Below are 19,553 nucleotides of genomic sequence, written 5' to 3'. Positions count from 1 at the left end.
GTAAGGGCTCCCACGCTAACCTGGTGGTAACCGGGCAGCGAGCCACGCTGCCCGATTACCATCGTGTACACTCCGGCACTAAAAAAATAAATAAATTTTTGTAGCACCAGAAATGACAGCACACTAGGGGTGGGAAGTACCGCCGGGCTGCTGTGATAGCTCGGTGGTATTTCCTGTATAGGGAGCAGTAAGCCTCCCAATTAGTAAAAGGAGCCCTTAGTGAGTTGGGTGCATAAATTCTAATTATTGTCAATTAGTGCTCATTATTGTTTGTTAAGTGCTATATAGAGTCTGGCAGTAGGCGCATAAATTTAGGCACAGATCCTGTAAATTCTATAATACTGCAAGCATTTTTAGTGAACTCCCCTGACCTACCCATGCCCCTCAGTTACACACGAAAAGATTTGCGTGCAGATCTTTATAGAATAATACTTAGAACAATGCATGCGCAAATCCTAATTGGAGTCAATTAACTGCAATAATTGGTTGTTAGCACGCAATTATTGCTAGTTATAGACTCGTTACTTAATTAAAATATGCACAAAATTTGGGCATACAATTTTGGGTGCCAAATATAGACTCCAGGAGTTAGCGTAGATTAATCCCCTAATTCTATATATGGCCCTAAAAATTGCATGTACAAATTTGGGTGTGCGCCCAATTTGCATGCTTAATATAACTGCATGATCCAATTAATGCTGATAATTGGGCACTAACAATCAATTACTGGTGCTAATTTGAATTGATTGAAATTTACTCATGCATCTTTAGGCACTGAGATCCACACGTAAATTTTATACGCAAATCTGAAAAGGGGGCACATCCATGGGAGGAGCATGGGTATATTAAGGGCATTTCTAGGCTTTGCACACAGTGTTCTAGAATTTGGGAGACTCGCACCTGTTAGGCTTGAGGTTTTATACCAGGATTCAGTTGGTGCAAATCCTCACACTTAAAGTTGGGTGCGGATCCTGGTGCTAAGCGCTTTTCAATAAATGGTGCCTATATAAAATAACGAGTGAAGTGGAACTGGTGGATGTGAAGCGTCTATTTACACTTTCCAAAAATACTAGGACTAGGGGGCATGCGATGAAACTACAGTGTAGTAAATTTAAAACAAATTGGAGAAAAAGTTTCTTCACCCAACGCATAACTAATCTCTGGAATTCGTTGCCGGAGAACGTGGTGAAGGTGGTTAGCTTGGCAGAGTTTAAAAAGGGGTTAGACGGTTTCCTAAAGGACAAGTCCATAAACCACTACTAAATGGACTTGAGAAAAATCCACAATTCCAGGAATAACATGCCAAGAATGTTTGTACATTTGGGAAGCTTGCCATTTGCCCTTGGCCTGGATTGGCCGCTGTCGTGGACAGGATGCTGGGCTTGATGGACCCTTGGTCTTTTCCCAGTGTGGCATTACTTATGTACTAATTTTGAGCGCTGTTTACAGAATACAGCATAGTGCTTATTTTTTGGCGCCCAAATTTGGCCAGCGCCAACAAGGGTGAGGATGATGAAAGTTCCAAATGACCAAGGCAAACAAAGTAAAAGCATCAAAAATTTTATTTGCCAAAAAACTACTGACACAAAGACCCTACATGGGCCATGTTTCAGTACAAAGCCTTCCTCAGGGGTCGTAGTAGTTGAAAGCAAATCAGCATCACAGAGGTACAAATTAAAAAACATCAGTAATACGCTGGAGCAGTATGCACGTAGATAAAATTGAGAATACCATGGACAACACCAGGAACAGGAACGGGAAATGGCTGCATATGGGTTCAAGTGTAGCTATCCTACGGCATACACAGGAAGTGGCAAACGCATTTCACTGGCAATTCTGTTTTATTCAGTGATAATATTTCAAAAAGGCATGAACATTTCTCTTAAAACTATCCCACAGTAATTTCACACTCACACATACAAAAGACTGGCTACTTCTGCTCCAAATCCCTGGAGTGTACAAAATCCCATGCAGCTGCGGCCAATCGTACATTGACAAAACTGGACGCACTCACAGAGGAAAGGCTACAGGAGTATATGAGACACCACAAACTCAGACAAAGTGGAGGAGCAGCCAAATGGTTAGTACAGAGAGCTTTAAACCTGCCAACCTGGGTTCGTGTCCCACTAAAACTCCTTGTGATCTTGGGCAAGTCACTTAACCCTCCATTGTCCCAGATGCAAAAACTTAGGGCCCTGTTTACTAAGCCATGTTGTAGGCACGCTAACACTAGAGACACCCACAGGAATATATGAGTGTCTCTAGTGCACGCTAACACTAGAGACACCCATAGGAATAAATGAGTGTCTCTAGTTCATGCTAACACTAGAGACACCCATAGGAATAAATGAGTGTCTCTAGTGCACGCTAACACTAGAAACACCCATAGGAATATATGAGTGTCTCTAGTGCACGTTAACACTAGAGACACCCATAGGAATATATGGGTGTCTCTAGCATTAGCGTGTGCTAAAAATGCTAGCCTGCCTTAGAAAATAAGACCTTTAGATTGCGAGCCCTCTAAGGCCAGAGAGGAAAAAACCTGCATATATAGCCTTATTCTATAAAGTTTACACTAATAAATTTATGAGCATGATTTATGCTCATAAATTACTAGTGTAACCTATGTTCCTATATATATTTAGGAGCATAAATTATGCTCATAATTTTAGGAGTATACATTTATTAATAGTGCTAGATAAATGGTTAGTAGTACTAGTAAAAATCAGCTTAGCCCTCCATGCTAAGGCAACTGGTTATACAATTAGATTTGAGGAGAGAAAAATCTTGGCGAAAGATCATTGGTGACCAAGAACAGACAACAGAAATATCAAGACACTCATAACTTCAACAAAGACAATGGACTCATCTTAAACACAGCATGGCAACCACTCCTTCAAAAGAAGTTTAGCATAAGAAGGCCTGGCACTGAGGACAAATGTCTTTCCACACCCTCCCAGAATTTCAGAATGTGACCTACAGAAATTCCTTTCACCTCCAGAGTCAGAAGCATTCCAATGAATTTCCTGCCAGAATTTAAAATTGTGAACAACAAAATTTCCTGCCCAAAATTCAAATTGGTGACTATTTGAATTTTCCTGCCTCAATTACCCTCCAAACATCTCCTGCCTTCCTGTGGAAATGATCCACCTCAAACCCCAACCAATCAAGTTTGAGAAGGCACTTAATAAAGACAAACTGCAGACCTCAGAGCATACCCTGAAGAAAGCCACAGCGCAATGGCTGAAATGCCAGTTCCATTTGGACACTGCAAGACCCAGACAACTGCAACAATTATCCCACAGTAATTGTTTACTGAAGATCTGATCTCAGTGTGCTGCATTGGCTAAGAAAACAAACAGAACGATAGGTATTATTAGAAAAGGAATGGAAAACAAAAGTGAGAACGTTATAATGCGTTTGTATTGGTCCATGGTGCGACTTGTCAGCAGGCCACCACCTTCAGGCCTTCCTGCAGGTATGAACTCGGCTGACTCTGGAAGGGCCCTTCCCTGGACACAGCACTCCCAGAAGTAGACTGCAAAAATATGCTTAAAACCGCTTTATTCCATCAGCAAGGCCAAGACATTTCCTCTTCCAGGTATAGTGCTTGGTTACAGCACATATCAAACTTTGTTCCTTCCCCCCCTCCCCACTCCACCTACAGTTTAAATAATCATGGCCTGATTCCTGGACACAGTTTTAAATCACTCACTGTTTCACCAGCATGGCAGTGTTCTGAACACAGTTCAAGTCAATCACTGTTTCCCCAGCATGACACCACTTCTGGACACAGTTTAAATCACTCACTGCTTCCCCAGCATGGCATGACTTCTGGACACAGTTTAAATCATTCACTGCTTCCCCAGCATGGCATGACTTCTAGACATAGTTTGAATCACTCACTGCTTCCCCAGCATGGCCAGGTTCCTGGACACAGTTCAAGTCACTACCTGTTTCTCCAGCCAGGTCTGACTTCTGGCCACAGGTGAAATCATTCACTGCTTTACAGAATGGCACCTCTCTCCCTCTTGAGTGGAACAGCTGCTTAACTTTTCCTCCAAGCTTTCCCCAGCCTTGAAGAAGGTTTGTTATGAAGCCTTTCAACTTCTTCCCTGGCTCACTTCCCCAGTCATCTTGGGCTTGGATCTCCTCTCCAACCTCTTTCTCCACCTCCCATTCCATGGGCTCCTCTCCCTTTATGGTCCACAGCTGGTCCTCTCCCTCCTGATTATTCCTCCTCAGCCAATCCTCCTCCTCTCCCTCGAGATCCTGGGACTTGTAGTTCCCTTGCTGCTCCCTTTGCTTATCCCCAGGGCTTTGCAGGGGTTCTTGAGAACTGTAGTCCTCCTCCCTTCACTGGCTCTTGGGAAACTTATGCCTCCGTGGGGGCGCGGTTTCCCAGCCCCTAGGATCCTGGGACTTGTAGTTGGAATCCCGGGTATGAAACCTACCTATCTTGCTCCTCTCTCGGATCCCTTCTTCCCTGACCCTCAGGGGTTCCTCACAGACTGCATTTCGAATATTGTGTTCAGTTTTGGTCACCGCATCTCAACAAAGATATAGTGGAATTAGAAAAGGTACAGAGAAGGGCATCGAAAATGATAAAGTGTATGGGACAACTTCCCTATGAGGAAAGGCTGAAGCAGCTAGGGCTCTTCAGCTTGGAGAAGAGACAGCTGAGGGGAGATATGATAGAGGTCTATAAAATAATGAGTGGAGTGGAACGGGTAGACATGAATCGTTTGTTTACTCTTTCCAAAAATACTAGAACTAGGGGGCATGGGATGAAGCTACAAAGTAGTAAATTTAATATGAATTGGAGAAAAGTTTTCTTCCCTCAATGTGTAATTCAACTCTGGAATTCGTTGCCAGAGAATATGTGGCAGTTAGCTTAGCAGGGTTTAAAAAGGGTCTGAACGGCTTCCTAAAGAAAAGGTCCATAGACCATTATTAAATTGACTTGGGAAAATACATTGCTTATTTCTGGGATAAGCATCATAAAATGTATTGAGCTTTTCTGGGATCTTGCCAGGTATTTGTGACCTGGATTGGCCACTGTTGGAAATAGGATGCTGGGCTTGATGGACCTTTGGTCTGTCCCAGTGTGGCAATACTTATGTACTTATCAGTGTTCTAAGATGATTGTCTGCTGATAATGACCCAGGTCACTTCTATCATATGGAGTAGACATCCCTTTATAAAACATACATGTATAAGCATGTTTGAACTTTTTCAGAGGAAGTGTAAATTTGTGCAAGAGAAGTTTTGCATTACTGTGTCGTTACATAAGTATAATGAACTTCGCCTAAATTCTAACGCATACAGTTTAAAAAGGGCATGGTTATGGGTGGTGAAATGGGCATTTCGTGGGCATTCCAAAATTTACGCACGTAGTTATAGAATATGGCCCAGTGTGCATAAATCCGCATGCAGGGATTTACTCCACATTTTCATTGGTGTAAATGGAGGCATGCAGTTTTAGGCACTGGGATATCAACTAAGAATATTCTATATACTGCTCCTAAATATAGGTGCCGCTTATAGAGTATGCTTAGGTGGAAATGTTTACTGTGTGGACTTTTTAGATGCCTTATTTGGAATATGGCCCTATTTATTGTTGTTCACTATGAGGCATACACCTAAATCTTGCTGATATATCCTACACTACACATACAACTCTTGAACTCTATTACATACACTTTCTTTTACAGTCAAGTGTACACCCTGGTCCTGACGTGGCATTTCTTTCACATAGAGTGCCTATGAGATGCACACTTCTGCTGTATATATTTTGACACCCCATGTGGGCCTAATGGGTTTCAAAGCTTCAGCTGCAATGCAATCTGTCTCGTTGGCAACGATAAGTGCCAGTGAATTCCATGTCTACTCTCCATCCAGTGTTCATGTAATCTCTCTTTTTGGCAAAGGGATGTCAACAGGTGTGATGCACTGAAAATTGATGAACCAATATGGAGTATTATAGCACAACACAATCTTCATGAAGATGAGAAATCAAAATGCTTTTTCTTCCAAATATTATATTATTTAATTTCTGCTAGCTACCATAGTCTTAGAGAAGGAGCCCCATCAACCTGTGGGTGGGCATAATGCCATTCAAACAGATGGGAATGAGTGCTAAAGCCCAAACATTACAGTCCCTACTTTCAAAAGAGTTTTGCCTCAGGCACGGAGAAAATCTTTTGAAAGCATATTATGAGTGGCTTGAGGAATCTACCAAGGTGTTTTGTCCTTGAAAATGATCTAGCTTAAGGTGTTTATGCTTAAAGTCTCTGTGTATTTTTGTGTTATTTATGCAGGGGGATTGGACAAAAAATTGTCTACAGGATGACCCCTAGTGGTAGTACTACAAGACTACTGTTAGAGGTCAAAGGTGCTATTTTGAAGAAGGGGACTGCTCTGTTCTGTTCCACCTGACTACTAGGGAACTCCTCCCCCAATGAGTCGTAATGGAGGTCAAGGATGGGGGAAGAGGATGAATCTCGTTTTGCCCTTTTTGTCCAAATGTTGGTGTTGTCCCATTTGGACTATTGTAATTCTCTATATATTAGACTGGGTGCCAAATTGTTGTATAAATTACAAATGATACAAAATACCTGATGCTAGTGTCCACCTTGGGGGACAGCGTTCAAGAAAAAGATCTGAGTGTCGTTGTAGATAATAGGCTGAAGTCTTCTGCTCCGTGTGCGGCGGCGGCCAAAAAAGCAGACTGTGTGCTATGAATTATTAGGAAAGGGATGGTGAATAAGACTGAAAATACTATAATGCCTTTGTATTGCTCCATGGTGTGTCCGCACCTTGAATTGCGTTCAGTTCTGGTCGCCGTATCTCAAAAAAGATATAGTGGAATTAGAAAAGGTTCAAAGAAGAGTGACCAAAATGATAAAGGGGATGGAACTCCTCTCATATGAGGAAAAGAGAAAGATGAGGGGAGATATGATTGAGGTCTACAAAATCCTGAGTGGTGTAGAACGAGTAGAAGTAAATCAATTTTTTACTCATTCCAAAAGTGCAAAGACTGGGGGACACTTGAGGAAGTTACATGGAAATACTTCTAAAACAAATAGGAGGAAATATTTTTTCACTCAACGAATAGTTAAGCTCTGGAACTCTTTGCTGAAGGATGTGGTAACAGCAGTTAGTGCATCTGGGTTTAAAAAAGGTTTGGACAAATTCCTGGAGGAAAAGTCCATAGTCTGCTATTGAGACAGACATGGGAAGCAACTACTTGCCCTGGGATTTGTTGTATGGAGTGTTGCTACGATTTAGGTTTCTGCCTGGTACTTGTGACCTGGCTTGGCCACTGTTTGGAAAACAGGATACTGGGCTAGGACTATTGGTCTGACCAGTATGGCTACTTTTATGTTCTTATGACTGGTCTTTCATTTTTTAAAAATATGATAGTGCCTCTGAATACAGTAGAAGTCCAAAAATCGGAACTGCTCAGGGATCGATAAGGACAGCGGTCTAAAGTTTCTCAAATGGATTTTATTAATCAGAGACTTGACACAGTTACTGTGTTTCGGCCACAGGCCTGCCTGAGGAGTCTAAAAATAAAATAAAATGTACATAAGATAGCAATAATAAAAAAACTTATTATAAAAGACTCAAACACTCATTAAAAGACCATAAATATAATATGGTATATATTTGTGGCCAAAACAAAATAACTGTCTGTCGAGTCTCCAATTAATAGAATCCATTTGAGAAACTGTAGACCGCTATTCTTGTCAATCCCCTGTTGAGTCCGATTTCCCACTGTTCGTCATTTTCTGTGTACTTCCCGTGGGAATTCAACGTTCTTCCACCTTGGTGGCTTTTCTCCTGGAATATCGTACTTAACCAACTATCCTGCTTATTTTCGAAAGAGATTGCCAGCCATCTTCCGACACAAATCGGGAAATGGCCGGCCATCTCCTGAACCCGGCCAAATCGGTATAATGGAAAGCCGATTTTGACCGGCTCCAACTGCTTTCCATCGCAGAGCCGGCCAAAGTTAAAGAGGGCATTTCAGAAGGGTATGGAAGGCGGGACGGGGGCGTGGTTATAAGATGGCCGGCTTCGGCCGATAATGGAAAAAAGATGGCTGGTTCTGACGAGCATTTCACCGGCTTCACTTGGTCCATTTATTTTTAGGACCAAGCCTCAAAAAAGTGCCCCAATTGACCAGATGACCACCGGAGGGAATCGGGGATCACCGCCCCTTACTCCCCCAGTGGTCACCAACCCCATCCCACCCAAAAAAAAAAAACAAATTAAAAAAACATTTTTTGACAGCCTCTATGCCAGCCTGAAATGTCATACCCAGCTCCCTGACAGCAGTATGCAGGTCCCTGGAGCAGTTTTTTGTGGGTGCAGTGCACTTCAGGCAGCTGGTCCCAGGCCCATCCCCCCTACCTGTTACACTTGTGGTGGTAAATGTGAGCCCTCCAAACCCCCCCCCCCCCAAAACCCACTATACCCACATGTAGGTGCCCCCTTCACCCCTTAGGGCTATGATAGTGGTGTAGAGTTGTGGAGCGTGGGTTTGGGGGGGATTTGGGGGGCTCAGCACCCAAGGTAAGGGAGGTATGCACCTGCGAGCAATTTTTGAAGTCCACTGCAGTACCCTCTAGGGTGCCCGGTTGGTGTCCTGGCATGTCAGGGGGACAAGTGCACTACAAATGCTGGCTCCTCCCATGACCAAATACCTTGCATTTGGCCAGGTTTGAGATCGTCAGCATTAGTTTCCTCGCCGGAAACCAATGCCGGCCATCTCTAAAGCCGGCCAAAATGCTGAGATTTGGCCGGCTCCAACCGTATTATCGAAAAGAAAGAAAGCCGGCTATCTTTTCTCGATAATACGGTCAGGGCGCCGTTTGATTATGCCCCTCCACGTGCTATCTGGCTCTGGAAAACTGAAAATTCAATGCCAGTGGCCCAGCATTGAAATTCAGGGCTTAATGTCAGCAACGGTCAGCAAAACGCTGATTGCTGCTGACTGAATATCGTGCTTTCTTTATCATCATTACAATTTTTAATCTCTCAATTCCATTCTATCATGTAGATAAAATATACTTACCAAGATTCTGTTTGTAATGCTCAGATTTGTCTTTCCCTGACAATGGTTTCATGATGGCAGAGGGTGTGCTTTACACCTTGTCTTATGTTTGGTGTGGTCATTGAAAAGTCTACACTATTTTTGTATAGAGGCAAGTAGGTATATATTGTAGGGGATTGCCATCGTCAGAATAGACAACAAATGATCTCCAGGTCACGTGATCACTTTTAGGGTCAAGTGGTCAACTGAAACAGTCTGTGATTTGATTGTCCTGGCCCAGTAAGATGGCCTGGAGGAAGCATGCCAAGTACTATATTCTTGTGGATTGTCAACACAAGCTCAACACACCCTACTTGATGATATAAAACATTGCCACTTTGTTGTGGTTCTGATTAATACCACTTGCACCTGAAGCAAAGTTTGAAGGCCCTTAGGGCATTGAAGATCATTCTAAGCTCTAGCCTGTTGATGTAGTGAGGGTTCTCTAGTTGATTTCATTCTCCTTGCATGGTTGCAAAAGATGCCTTCTTCACCTGTTAAGGGGATGTATCTATGGCAAGAGTTATGCTGGAATGTGGAGGCTGAATTGGTAGCTTTTGGTAAGGTTCCTTGGATGGCTTTGCCACTTTAGTGAGTGTGCAATGGAAAGAGGTATGCATTATTTTCCTGCTGACAAGCTATCAGTGTTGATCCCAATACTGCTTGAGATGCTACTATATGCAGTCTGGCTAATGGAAGAGCATGCACTGCGGCTAACATACACCCTAGGAGATTGAGTATGCTGTGGGCCATTGTGGAGATTGCTTGGACAAAGGATATACTAAGACGTACAACAGTAGATGCTCTGTTGCTTGATATGACAGCCTTCTCTTTCCTTGAGTCTATATGTGGCCCAGTAAACAGCATAGAACATGTGAAGGTAAGATTGGACTTTTCTCTGTTGATCAAGAAGCCCAGATTCTGAAGAATGGAGTCCTATGAAGAATGAAGGGCTCACATTTTTGAAGATCTGGAAATGATATGGAAAAATAAAGTGTCCATTTCTTGTGAACATCCTGGGTACCAATTAAAGTCTGAAGGATAAAACATTGAATTGGAAATGTCAGTTTAGGAAAATGAAGCAAAGATAAGGTCAATGACTTGGGTGGATAGAGATGTGGGTGTAGAAAAGTCAGGAAGTATTTTTTCACGAAGAGAGTGGTGGATACTTGGAATGCCCTCCTGCGGGAGGTGGTGGAGATGAAAATGGTGACAGAATTCAAAAATGTGTGGGATAAACATAAAGGAATCCTGTTCAAAAGGAAGGATCCTCAGAAGCTTAGCAGAGACTGGGTGGCAGAGCCGGTGGGGGGGGGGGGGGGGGGGGCAGGGCTAGTGGTTGGGAGGCGGGGCTAGTGCTGGGCAGACTTCTACGGTCTATGGCCTGAAAATGACAGATACAAATCAAGGTCAGGTATACACATAAAGTAGCACATATGAGTTTATCTTGTTGGGCAGGCTGGATGGACCGTGCAGGTCTTTCTCTGCCATCATCTACTATGTTACTATCCTGCTTATTTTCGAACAAGAAGGCCGGCCATATTCCGACACAAATCGGGAGATGGCCGACCATCTCCTGAAGCCGGCAAAATCGGTATAATCGAAAGCCGATTTTCGCCGGCTTCAACTGCTTTCCGTCGCAGGGCCAGCCAAACTCCATGGGGGCATTTCGGCAGGGTATGGAAGACGGGAAGGGGGCGTGGTTACGAGATGGACGGCTTCAGCCGATAAAGAAAAAAAGAAGGCCGGCTCTGACAAGCACTTCGCTGGCTTCACTTGGTCCATTTATTTTCACGACCAAGCTTCAAAAAAGTGTCCAAACTGACCAGATGACCACCAGAGAGAATCAGGGATGACCTCCCCGTACTCCCCCAGTGGTCACTAACCCCCTCCCACCCTAAAAAAAATAAATTAAAAACATTTTTTTGCCAGCCTCTATGCCAGCCTCAAATGTCATACCCAGCTCCATGACAGCAGTATGCAGGTCCCTGGAGCAGTTTTAGTGAGTGCAGTGCACTTCAGCCAGGTGGACCCAGGTCCATCCCCCCCCCAACCCGTTACACTTGTGGTGGTAAGTGTTGAGCCCTCCAAACCCCCCGAAAACCCATTGTACCCACATGCAGGTGTCCCCCTTCATCCCTAAGGGTTATGGTAGTGGTGTACAGTTGTGGGGAGTAAGTTTTTTTTGGGGGGGGGGTTTGGGGGGCTCAGCACACAAGCTAAGGGAGGTATGCACCTGGGAGCAATTTTTGAAGTCCACTGCAGTGCCCCCTAGGGTGCCCGGTTGGTGTCCTAGCATGTGAGGGGGACCAGTGCACTACAAATGCTGGTCCCTCCCATGACCAAATGCCTTGGATTTGGCCAGGTTTGAGATGGCCGGCCTCGGTTTCCATTATCGGCAAAAACCGAAGCCGGCCATCTCAAACCCGGCCATCTCTGACATTTGGCCAGACCCAACCGTATTATTGAAACGAAAGATGGCCGGCCATCTTTTTCAATAATACGGTTGGGGACCGCTTTTTGCGGCGCTGGCCATATTGATGGCCGCTCATATAGATGGCCAGCGCCATTCGATTATGCCCCTCTATGTAGACATCCTTTTCCAAGAAGACAAGACAATCATTTTTGTCCAGATGGGGAAGGATTGTGCTAAAGGGTTCATTTTGAACATTTTTTTAAATGTGGAGATTGAGATCATGTAGGTCCAACATAGACCTTAGGCCTCCTGATCTCTTCAGAATGAGGAAGAACTTGAAAAACAAGCCTTTACCCATAGGCGCCCCATATAAGAGGCTTGGGGAGGCTAAGCCTCCCCAGCCAGCAAATCGTGGACTTCCCTTGGCCAGCTAGGTGGGGCGCAGGGGTCGCTCCCCCAAACAGATCTTGGTTACTGGTCTCTGCCTCCTCCCCACTCCCGCGCGAGTCTTGCACCCCCCCCCCCCCCCCCGCTCTCACTCATCCGCTGGTCACTTCGGCCTGACATGTTCTCCCTCCGACACCGGCGATTCAATCTGTCTGCGTCGGAGCCTTTCCCTCAGACGCGTCCCACCTCTGCGTAAGACAGGAAGTTGCATTACAGGAGGTGGGACGCGTCTGAGGGAAAGGCTCCAACGCAGACAGATTGAATCGCCGGCATCGGAGGGAGAACGCGTTAGGCCAGAGTGACCAGCGGATGGGTGAGAGCGAATAGAAGAGACAGGACCCGGGGGGGGGGGGGGGGAGAAAGCATTATAGACAACGGCAAAAAGGTGAGTCTTCAAGGCAGATTTAAAGGAGCAGTAGGAGGGTTCTGACTGAAGGCAAGGGAACAAGAGTGTTCCATAGCTTAGGGCTAACATAGCTAGAGGCAGAGGCCTGAGTAGATTCTAGTCGGATAAGAGAAGGGGGAGGAAGTTGTAGAAGTCCAGTATTGGTAGAGTGGAGTAAGTGAGGGGAGGGGGTGGGGGTATAGGGTATAATGAAACGGGAGAGGTAATCTGGGGCCATGGGGAGATGGGATTTAAAAAACAGAACTAGAAATTTGAAATGAATCCATGCTCACAAAGGCAGTGTTCTTGACAAAGTAGAAGAGTAATGTGATCAAAAGACTTGACGTAGTTGAGAAGGCAGACTGCTGTGGACTGTATTAGCTCAAATCTTTTAAGGAATAAAGTGGGAGCCTGGCGTACAATGAATTACAGTAGTCAAGTTGAATGATCACTAGAGACAACAGTAAAAAAACAGATTGCAGAATAAGGAAAAAAAGAGCAGAGGGGTACAGAGAGAGAGAGAAGAGTGGAAAGATGGGGAGAGAAAGAGGGGACATGGGCAGGAGAGAGAGAGAAGCTGCTGGGGAGAAACTGGGGGAGACCCTAGCAGTCAGACTGAGAAATGCTGGATGAAAGGAGGGAGAAAGAGGAAAAATGCTGGAATGAGGGAAGACGCTGGTAGGGAGGGAAAGAGGAAAGACACTGGAAGGATGGGGTGAGAGAGGACATGCTGAATGGAAAAGGGTCGAGAAAGAGAACTGTCTAGCAGGAAGGGGAGATAGAGGGAGACAATGGACGGAAGGATTGGGAGAGGGTAATGGAAGGATGGAGAGAGAAAGAGGGATGACACTGGATGGAAGGGTAGGAGAGAAAAAGGGAAGGTGCTGGACATGGATGAAGGGGAGGGAAATATATGCACATGGATGGAGGGAAGTGAGGAGAAATGCTGGATATGGATGGAGGGAAAACTGCTGAATTTAAGAACTGGATCGGGACACTGAAGGATAGGGACAGGGCTACAGATGGTAGACAGGATGCATAAGGACACAGGAGGATGATGGACATGGTGAGAGAAAAAATATCAAATGGAAAGAAGACACTGCATAAAACAGAAGACACTGGGACCAAAGCGAATAGAAAAACTAAATGATCAGACAACAAAGGTAGAAAAAAGTATTTTATTCAGAATTTATTAAATGGAATATGTCAGCTTTTGGAAATGTGCATCTTTGAAATTTTGCATGTAAGTTTCAATTTTTCTACTATTGCTGCATGCTGAGTCTGACTTCTTGAGGTAACTTTCCAGTTCAGTATTTTGCCTTCATATCTGTTGTGTCATGTGTTTTTCATGTGTGATCAAGATGCAGTATTCTGCTAGCGTGTAGTATTTTCAGCCCTTTTTGGGTTTTTTTTTTTGTTTCACTAGGTTGTGTACTGGTGTTTTAGAGCCCCGTGTAATTACAGTGCTGCCTTTCCACACATAAGGTTGTAGCTCGTCCTGTCCTTGGAATTAGTGCTGTTATGGTTTAGTGAGGTTCTGAGTGTGTTTTTGCACAAGTTTGTGTATAGAGTTTTGCAGTTGAGCAATTGTGGTTAGTATATGCTTTGAGCAACCACTTTATTCTTTGACGTATGATACATATCTAATATCTAAATTTAATAAAAGGTATTAATTATGACTTTTATTTTTACTTATTTTTTTCTGTGTGTTGTCAGACAATTATGGATATAAGCTCCGCCCCTGGCTCCACTCCTAACCCCACCCCTTTAGCCTCCCCAAACAGTTGGGCCACCGACCGCCTATGCCTTTACCCTTCTGAGGTGATGTACTTCTTTGATTTCTCTGTTGTAAAGTAATATTGCAATCTCTTCTGCCAATATGGTTCAGTGTTGAGATAGGATTTTGGTGGGTATCATGGGACCCAAACTATATGGATGCTTGGAGAAATTTAGTTTCTATCCATTGCAAACTGTATTAAGAACTCACCAATCTGTGGTGATTGCTTGCCATTCCTTGCTGAATTACAGAATTCTGCCTTCTACTGGTGTGTAGTCATTAATGGGTGTGGATTTTACAGCAGAAGCCAATACCAACAATTGTTTGTGTTTTTTTTGGATGTTGAAACTGAGCATACAGTAGGCTTGATTGGCCCATCATTGCATAGAAACTCTTAGGTAGGGTTAGTATCTCCTTCTTGGGTTGAACTGTTGGAAATATTGGTAATACGGTCTTTTATATTGAGGTTGTTGGTTCCGACAATATTGAGATGGTGTTCCACTTGGTGATGAGACTTCCTTCACTGTGGAATAGCTGTTCTTGATCTTGTTCCTGAAGAGGTTGTTCCCTAAATAAGGGGTGTCTGCTGGGTAGTCAAGCAAGTCTTCTCAGAGGCCTGATGCTCTTAACCACACTATGCATGAAGCGATCACTCTAGTTGCAGTACATGCTGCTGGGTTATAAGTGGATTCTATGAAATGGTAAACAGATTCTTGGAGATCGATGTGCAATTGATCTTGCTGAGAAGTGGAAAGAATCTAGTTAAAGTCATCCAAATGCTACAGCAATGCTTGCTGGTAATGCAAGACTTGGAATTTCTGTGCTATTATCTTCAAGTTGACCAGGGTGTCACTTTGGTAAATCTTCTTACCAATTGTGCCAAATGTTTTTTGGAGTTTGCCGGGAGGTACATGTGTCTGAAGTTTGGAAGACTTAGCTCACTTTACTTTTGATATTACCAACTGGTGAGATTTATTTATTTTATTATTTATTTATAGCATTTAAATATAATAATTGAAATAATTGAGACTGTTCATTTCCAGGTGCTGAGAAGACTTTATATTTTGACTCAAGGTGCCTTGATGCTGGATCACCTGATAGAGGGTTTTTCCAGACAGAGAGCTGAAGGTCTTAAGGAACTTGATGTAGTGCCCTTAGGTGCCCTCTGGTGCACTACAGGATTGTAGGATGGACAAAGTCTCTTTCATTACGCAGTATTTGTGGAGTTCAAAGGGAAAGCCTTTGAATTTTTCTACAAAAATCTTGGATATGAGTAATCTTTCATTGACTCCTCTGGGGCTGTGTTTTCTGGCTGCAACGATGTGTGATGCTGAATGAGGGATATAGGTCCCCAAAGGAACAAGGTTCCAGTGGTGGGAACAGGAAAGGCTGTGAGAAGAATGATGCTTCTTACCATGATAGGGAGAAAGATAGGGGAATGTGGCAAGGGTACATTACTAACTATAGGTAGATGTTCCTGTGCTGGTGGCAGATGGACCTGTATAAGAGAAAAATGAGAGGCAGAATAGCCTTGCAGCAGGGTATCTATATCTTGTACAAACCATGTCAGCAGCTGAATGAAAGCTGTTAGGTTTGCTGGATTCATAATGTTTGGAGCTGAAAGAGGTTCAGATAAAAGGATTGGTATTGTCTAAACTTCCTGTTTGAGGTTGTTTAGCCATGGTGGTCCTGTCAGTATAAGCCTCAGGGGTCTTATAGCACTTTTCCATCTCCTTACTGTGAGGAGCTTTTATTGAGGATTTGTTATTAAAACCCTTTTTGCTATCTATATTGCTAATTCCTGGGCAGTCTGCCAGACACAGGGCAACTTTGTGGAGGTTGCTTTTTTGTTTCTCTTTGGCTTTTGTTATGGGAACCTTGCTTTCATCAGTCTGTGTGTGGGAAGGGTAGGTGTCCCAGTGCTGGAACCATGTGCTTTCAGAGATTCTACCTAAGCAGGGACAGAGCTAGATTTGCAGGCACCCTTACCACCCTCCACAGCCATTTCCCTCCCCCCGGCCACCAATGTCACTGCAGCATTGAGGTGAGGCCTTCCTCCAGAGGCATGCACTCCATTGCTGCCGCATCATGCCCCCTCTGAATTCCTGTCAGAAGGGGTGAATGTGAGCATGGCACCAAAGCAAGCCAGATAAAGGTAGTGCTCCCAAACCTCTGCATCCTCCTGCCACCTGGCTTACATTTTCTACCAGCACTGTTCCCATGTGAGGCCATGACACCAATCAATGGGTGCTAATGACATCCATCTCTATCAATCTGTGTCTCTCTTCAATGCCCTCCTTACCTTGGCTTGCACCACCAGTCTCTCTCCCTCTCTCTTTTCTTCCCCACTTCCAGGTCCATCAGCATTCCTCCTCCCTTCTCTTCCCCTCTCCCAGATCCAGCAGCTCTCCTCCTCTCCACCAGGTTCAACAGCTCTCCTTCTCCCTTCCCTTCCCTCCCCACCAGCTCTCCTTTCCCTTTTCTCCCCCCCCCCCATGTCCAGCCTTTCTCCCTTCCCTTCCCTCTTCACAAGGTCCAGCAGACTTCTTCCTTTCCCTTCCATCCCCCTCCAAGTTCAGCAGTTCTCCTTCGGCGCTCAACAGGCAAATTGTACCAAGCTGCTTGGTACAATTTGCTTTAAAACCCATAAAGACTTATTGCAGCTGACCCCTGAGGCACGGCCTGTGTCGGGTCCACTTTACTAAAGATTGTACCATTGTTCCAGTTCTGGAGGCCATTTTGTGCACTTTACTCTGTGTACATTTGGACCCACTGCTTTCTGGTTTGTACATGCACTAAACACAAATGTTATATACTAGATTTAGTAAAACGCGCTACCCCCCAGATTCTATAAAGCATGACCAAAAGTAAATCTGGTCGTACTCTGGATTTGTGTGAGCAATTTAATTACTTAATTAGCCAATAAACGCTGACAATTGCCACTTAGCAAGCAATTATTGACACTAATTGGCATTAATTAGAACTTATGTGCACAACTCACTAGGCATATTGTGTAAAGTGTTGTGAGAAAATTCTAATGCGTGCTGCCAAAAAGGGGGCGAGGCCATGGTCGTGGAATGGGTGGACCGTGGTTGTTCAAAATCTAAGTGCATGGTTATAGAATACACCTGGCTCTGTGCCTAACTTAGGGCGCCGGTATTTACACCTAGTTTTACTTGGCGTAAATGAACGCACCTAGAGTTAGGCGCACGCATGGCCACTAGGCGTATTCTATAAACCTGCTAGGCATATTCCTTAAACCACACCTAAATCTAGGCGTGGTTTACAGAATACGTCTAGGTGGAAATATTTTCAGCGCTGATTTTTCGGGCGCCATTTATAGATTCTAGTCCTGTATGTGCTATTCACTTCTTCAAGTCCTATTTTATGCAATAAAGCCTACAGTGCTAGCACACATTACCATGATAACACACTTCAGTAAATTTAGCCTTAAAACACAAATGATTAAAAAAAAATCTTAATGCTTTTTTCAAAAAAGAAAGATTTTTGCATATGAGGTAACAATGGAACCACCGAAACGTTTACTGTATCTATCTTCCCATATCCATATCATTAACTTCAGAGGGTGTAAACACACAGAAAATAAATACTTTCTTTTCCTCTTAAAACCTTCAAGAGATCTGCCTTGTACATTTAATATGAAATTAATATCTGTAACACACTGTTTGAATATGCAGACTAGTATTATAATTCCATCTTTAAAAGAGCCTTCATCCACCTGCAACCAAACTGCGATTGTAGCAAAGGAGATTCTCTTACTTCACTGGCTCCCACGATTCCCGCTCAAAGCCCCTGTGAATTGATTGTGCAATTGAGGACTCCATCAGGTCGACATATCTGACAACAAGTGGAGCAAACAGGTCTTGGAGATGTTTGTGGAATTTTCCATTGCACATGTTATCTACAAATAAATAATTTATAAGCATAATAAGAATTTGCTGATTGCCTCTGAAGAACAGTATACAAATGCTGACATTTTGCATTAAAGAGCGATGTTGTCACATGGTATACACAGGGTACTAGATTCTATATATGGGCCTAGAAAATCAGCACGGAAAACATTTCCACCTAAGTGTATTCTATAAGTGGCGCCTATATTTAGATACAGTAAATAGGATATACTTAGTTAATATTCTAGCGCCTAAAACTACAGACCTCCATTTACACCAATGAAAATGTGGCATAAATTTTGGCACGCAGATTTAGTCACGGAGGGCCATATTCTATAAATACATGCATAAATTTTAGAATGCCCATGAAACGTACATTTCCCCGCCTATAACCATGCCCCTTTTTGCCTGCGAGCATTAAAATTTAGGCGCAGTGCATTACAGAATACACTTAGGGGTCCTTTTACTAAGCCGTGTAAGCATCTAAGTGCACCCAACGTGCACCAAGATGGCGTTACCACTTGGCTACTGTGTGGCTCTTGCTGCAATTTCATTTTTGGCGCTTGTCCGATATGTGAATCTGAAAAATTATTTTCGGATGCATGCCAAATGGCATTTTGACGCGCATAGGTCATTACTGCCCGGTTAACGCATGAGACTTTACCACTAGGTCACTAGGCTGGCGGTAAGGTCTCAGACTCAAAATGGATGTGCGGCAATTTTCATTTTGCCGCACCCCCATTTTTGGCAAACATTTTTAAACAGCACTTTTTACAGGTGCGCTTAAAAATGATTCTGCGCGCGCCCAAAACACGCATCGACACTACCGCAGGCCATTTTTCAGTGTGCCTTTGTAAAAGAACCCCTTAGGGAGTTGTGCACGTAAATTCTAATTTTCACCAATTAGTGCTCATTATTGCTTGTTAAGCGCTGTTAACAAAGCCAATTAAGTTATGCACATTGTTACAGAACACACTTAGATTTTGTCACGGAACACTAGGCGTGCTATATAGAATCCAGGGGAGAAGGGTTATTTAGAACAGGCTGCTTAGCTTATGTGGCAGATATGTGGATAAGCCACGGCTGTTCTTTAAAGGGGACAAAATGGTTGAGATTCAGTAGATGGCACTCAAAATTCTGCGCTGAAAGAAACTGGCGCTCAGTGCTATTCTATAAAGGGTGCTCTGGGATGGGCACTCTTTATAGAAGAGCTCATGGCACAGGGATCTATGCCAAGCTTTGGGCATGAAGATTTATACCAACTGAAACCTGGTGTAAATACTAGCATGTAAGTTAGGCGCGGATCCACGGTATTCTGTGACATTGCACGCATCTTTAGTTAATGCATCTGATCTGCCTATGCCCCTCCTATGGCCACACCCCTTTTCAGTTGCATACTAAGGGAGTCTTTTACAAAGCTGCGGTAGTATTTTTAGCTCGTGGTAGAAATCAGCTGGTGGTAAACGCCGAAACGCCCATGGGCATCAAGACTACCTTGAGCGAAAAACACTACCATG

General features: G+C 43.9%; 1 protein-coding gene across 1 annotated transcript in view; it reads right to left on the bottom strand.

The window, feature by feature from the left end:
* CADPS (calcium dependent secretion activator) overlaps positions 1 to 19,553 on the bottom strand; it is a 520,576-nt gene that overhangs the window by 154,894 nt on the left and 346,129 nt on the right. The window contains 1 exon segment of the mRNA XM_030208035.1: positions 17,906 to 18,047. Coding sequence (XP_030063895.1) covers positions 17,906 to 18,047 — 142 coding nt within the window.

This window comes from Microcaecilia unicolor, chromosome 6 (assembly GCF_901765095.1).
Source record: "Microcaecilia unicolor chromosome 6, aMicUni1.1, whole genome shotgun sequence".
NCBI lineage: Eukaryota > Metazoa > Chordata > Amphibia > Gymnophiona > Siphonopidae > Microcaecilia > Microcaecilia unicolor.
The sequence above is the reverse complement of the archived record's forward strand: the minus strand, read 5'-3'. Positions and strand labels throughout refer to the sequence as shown.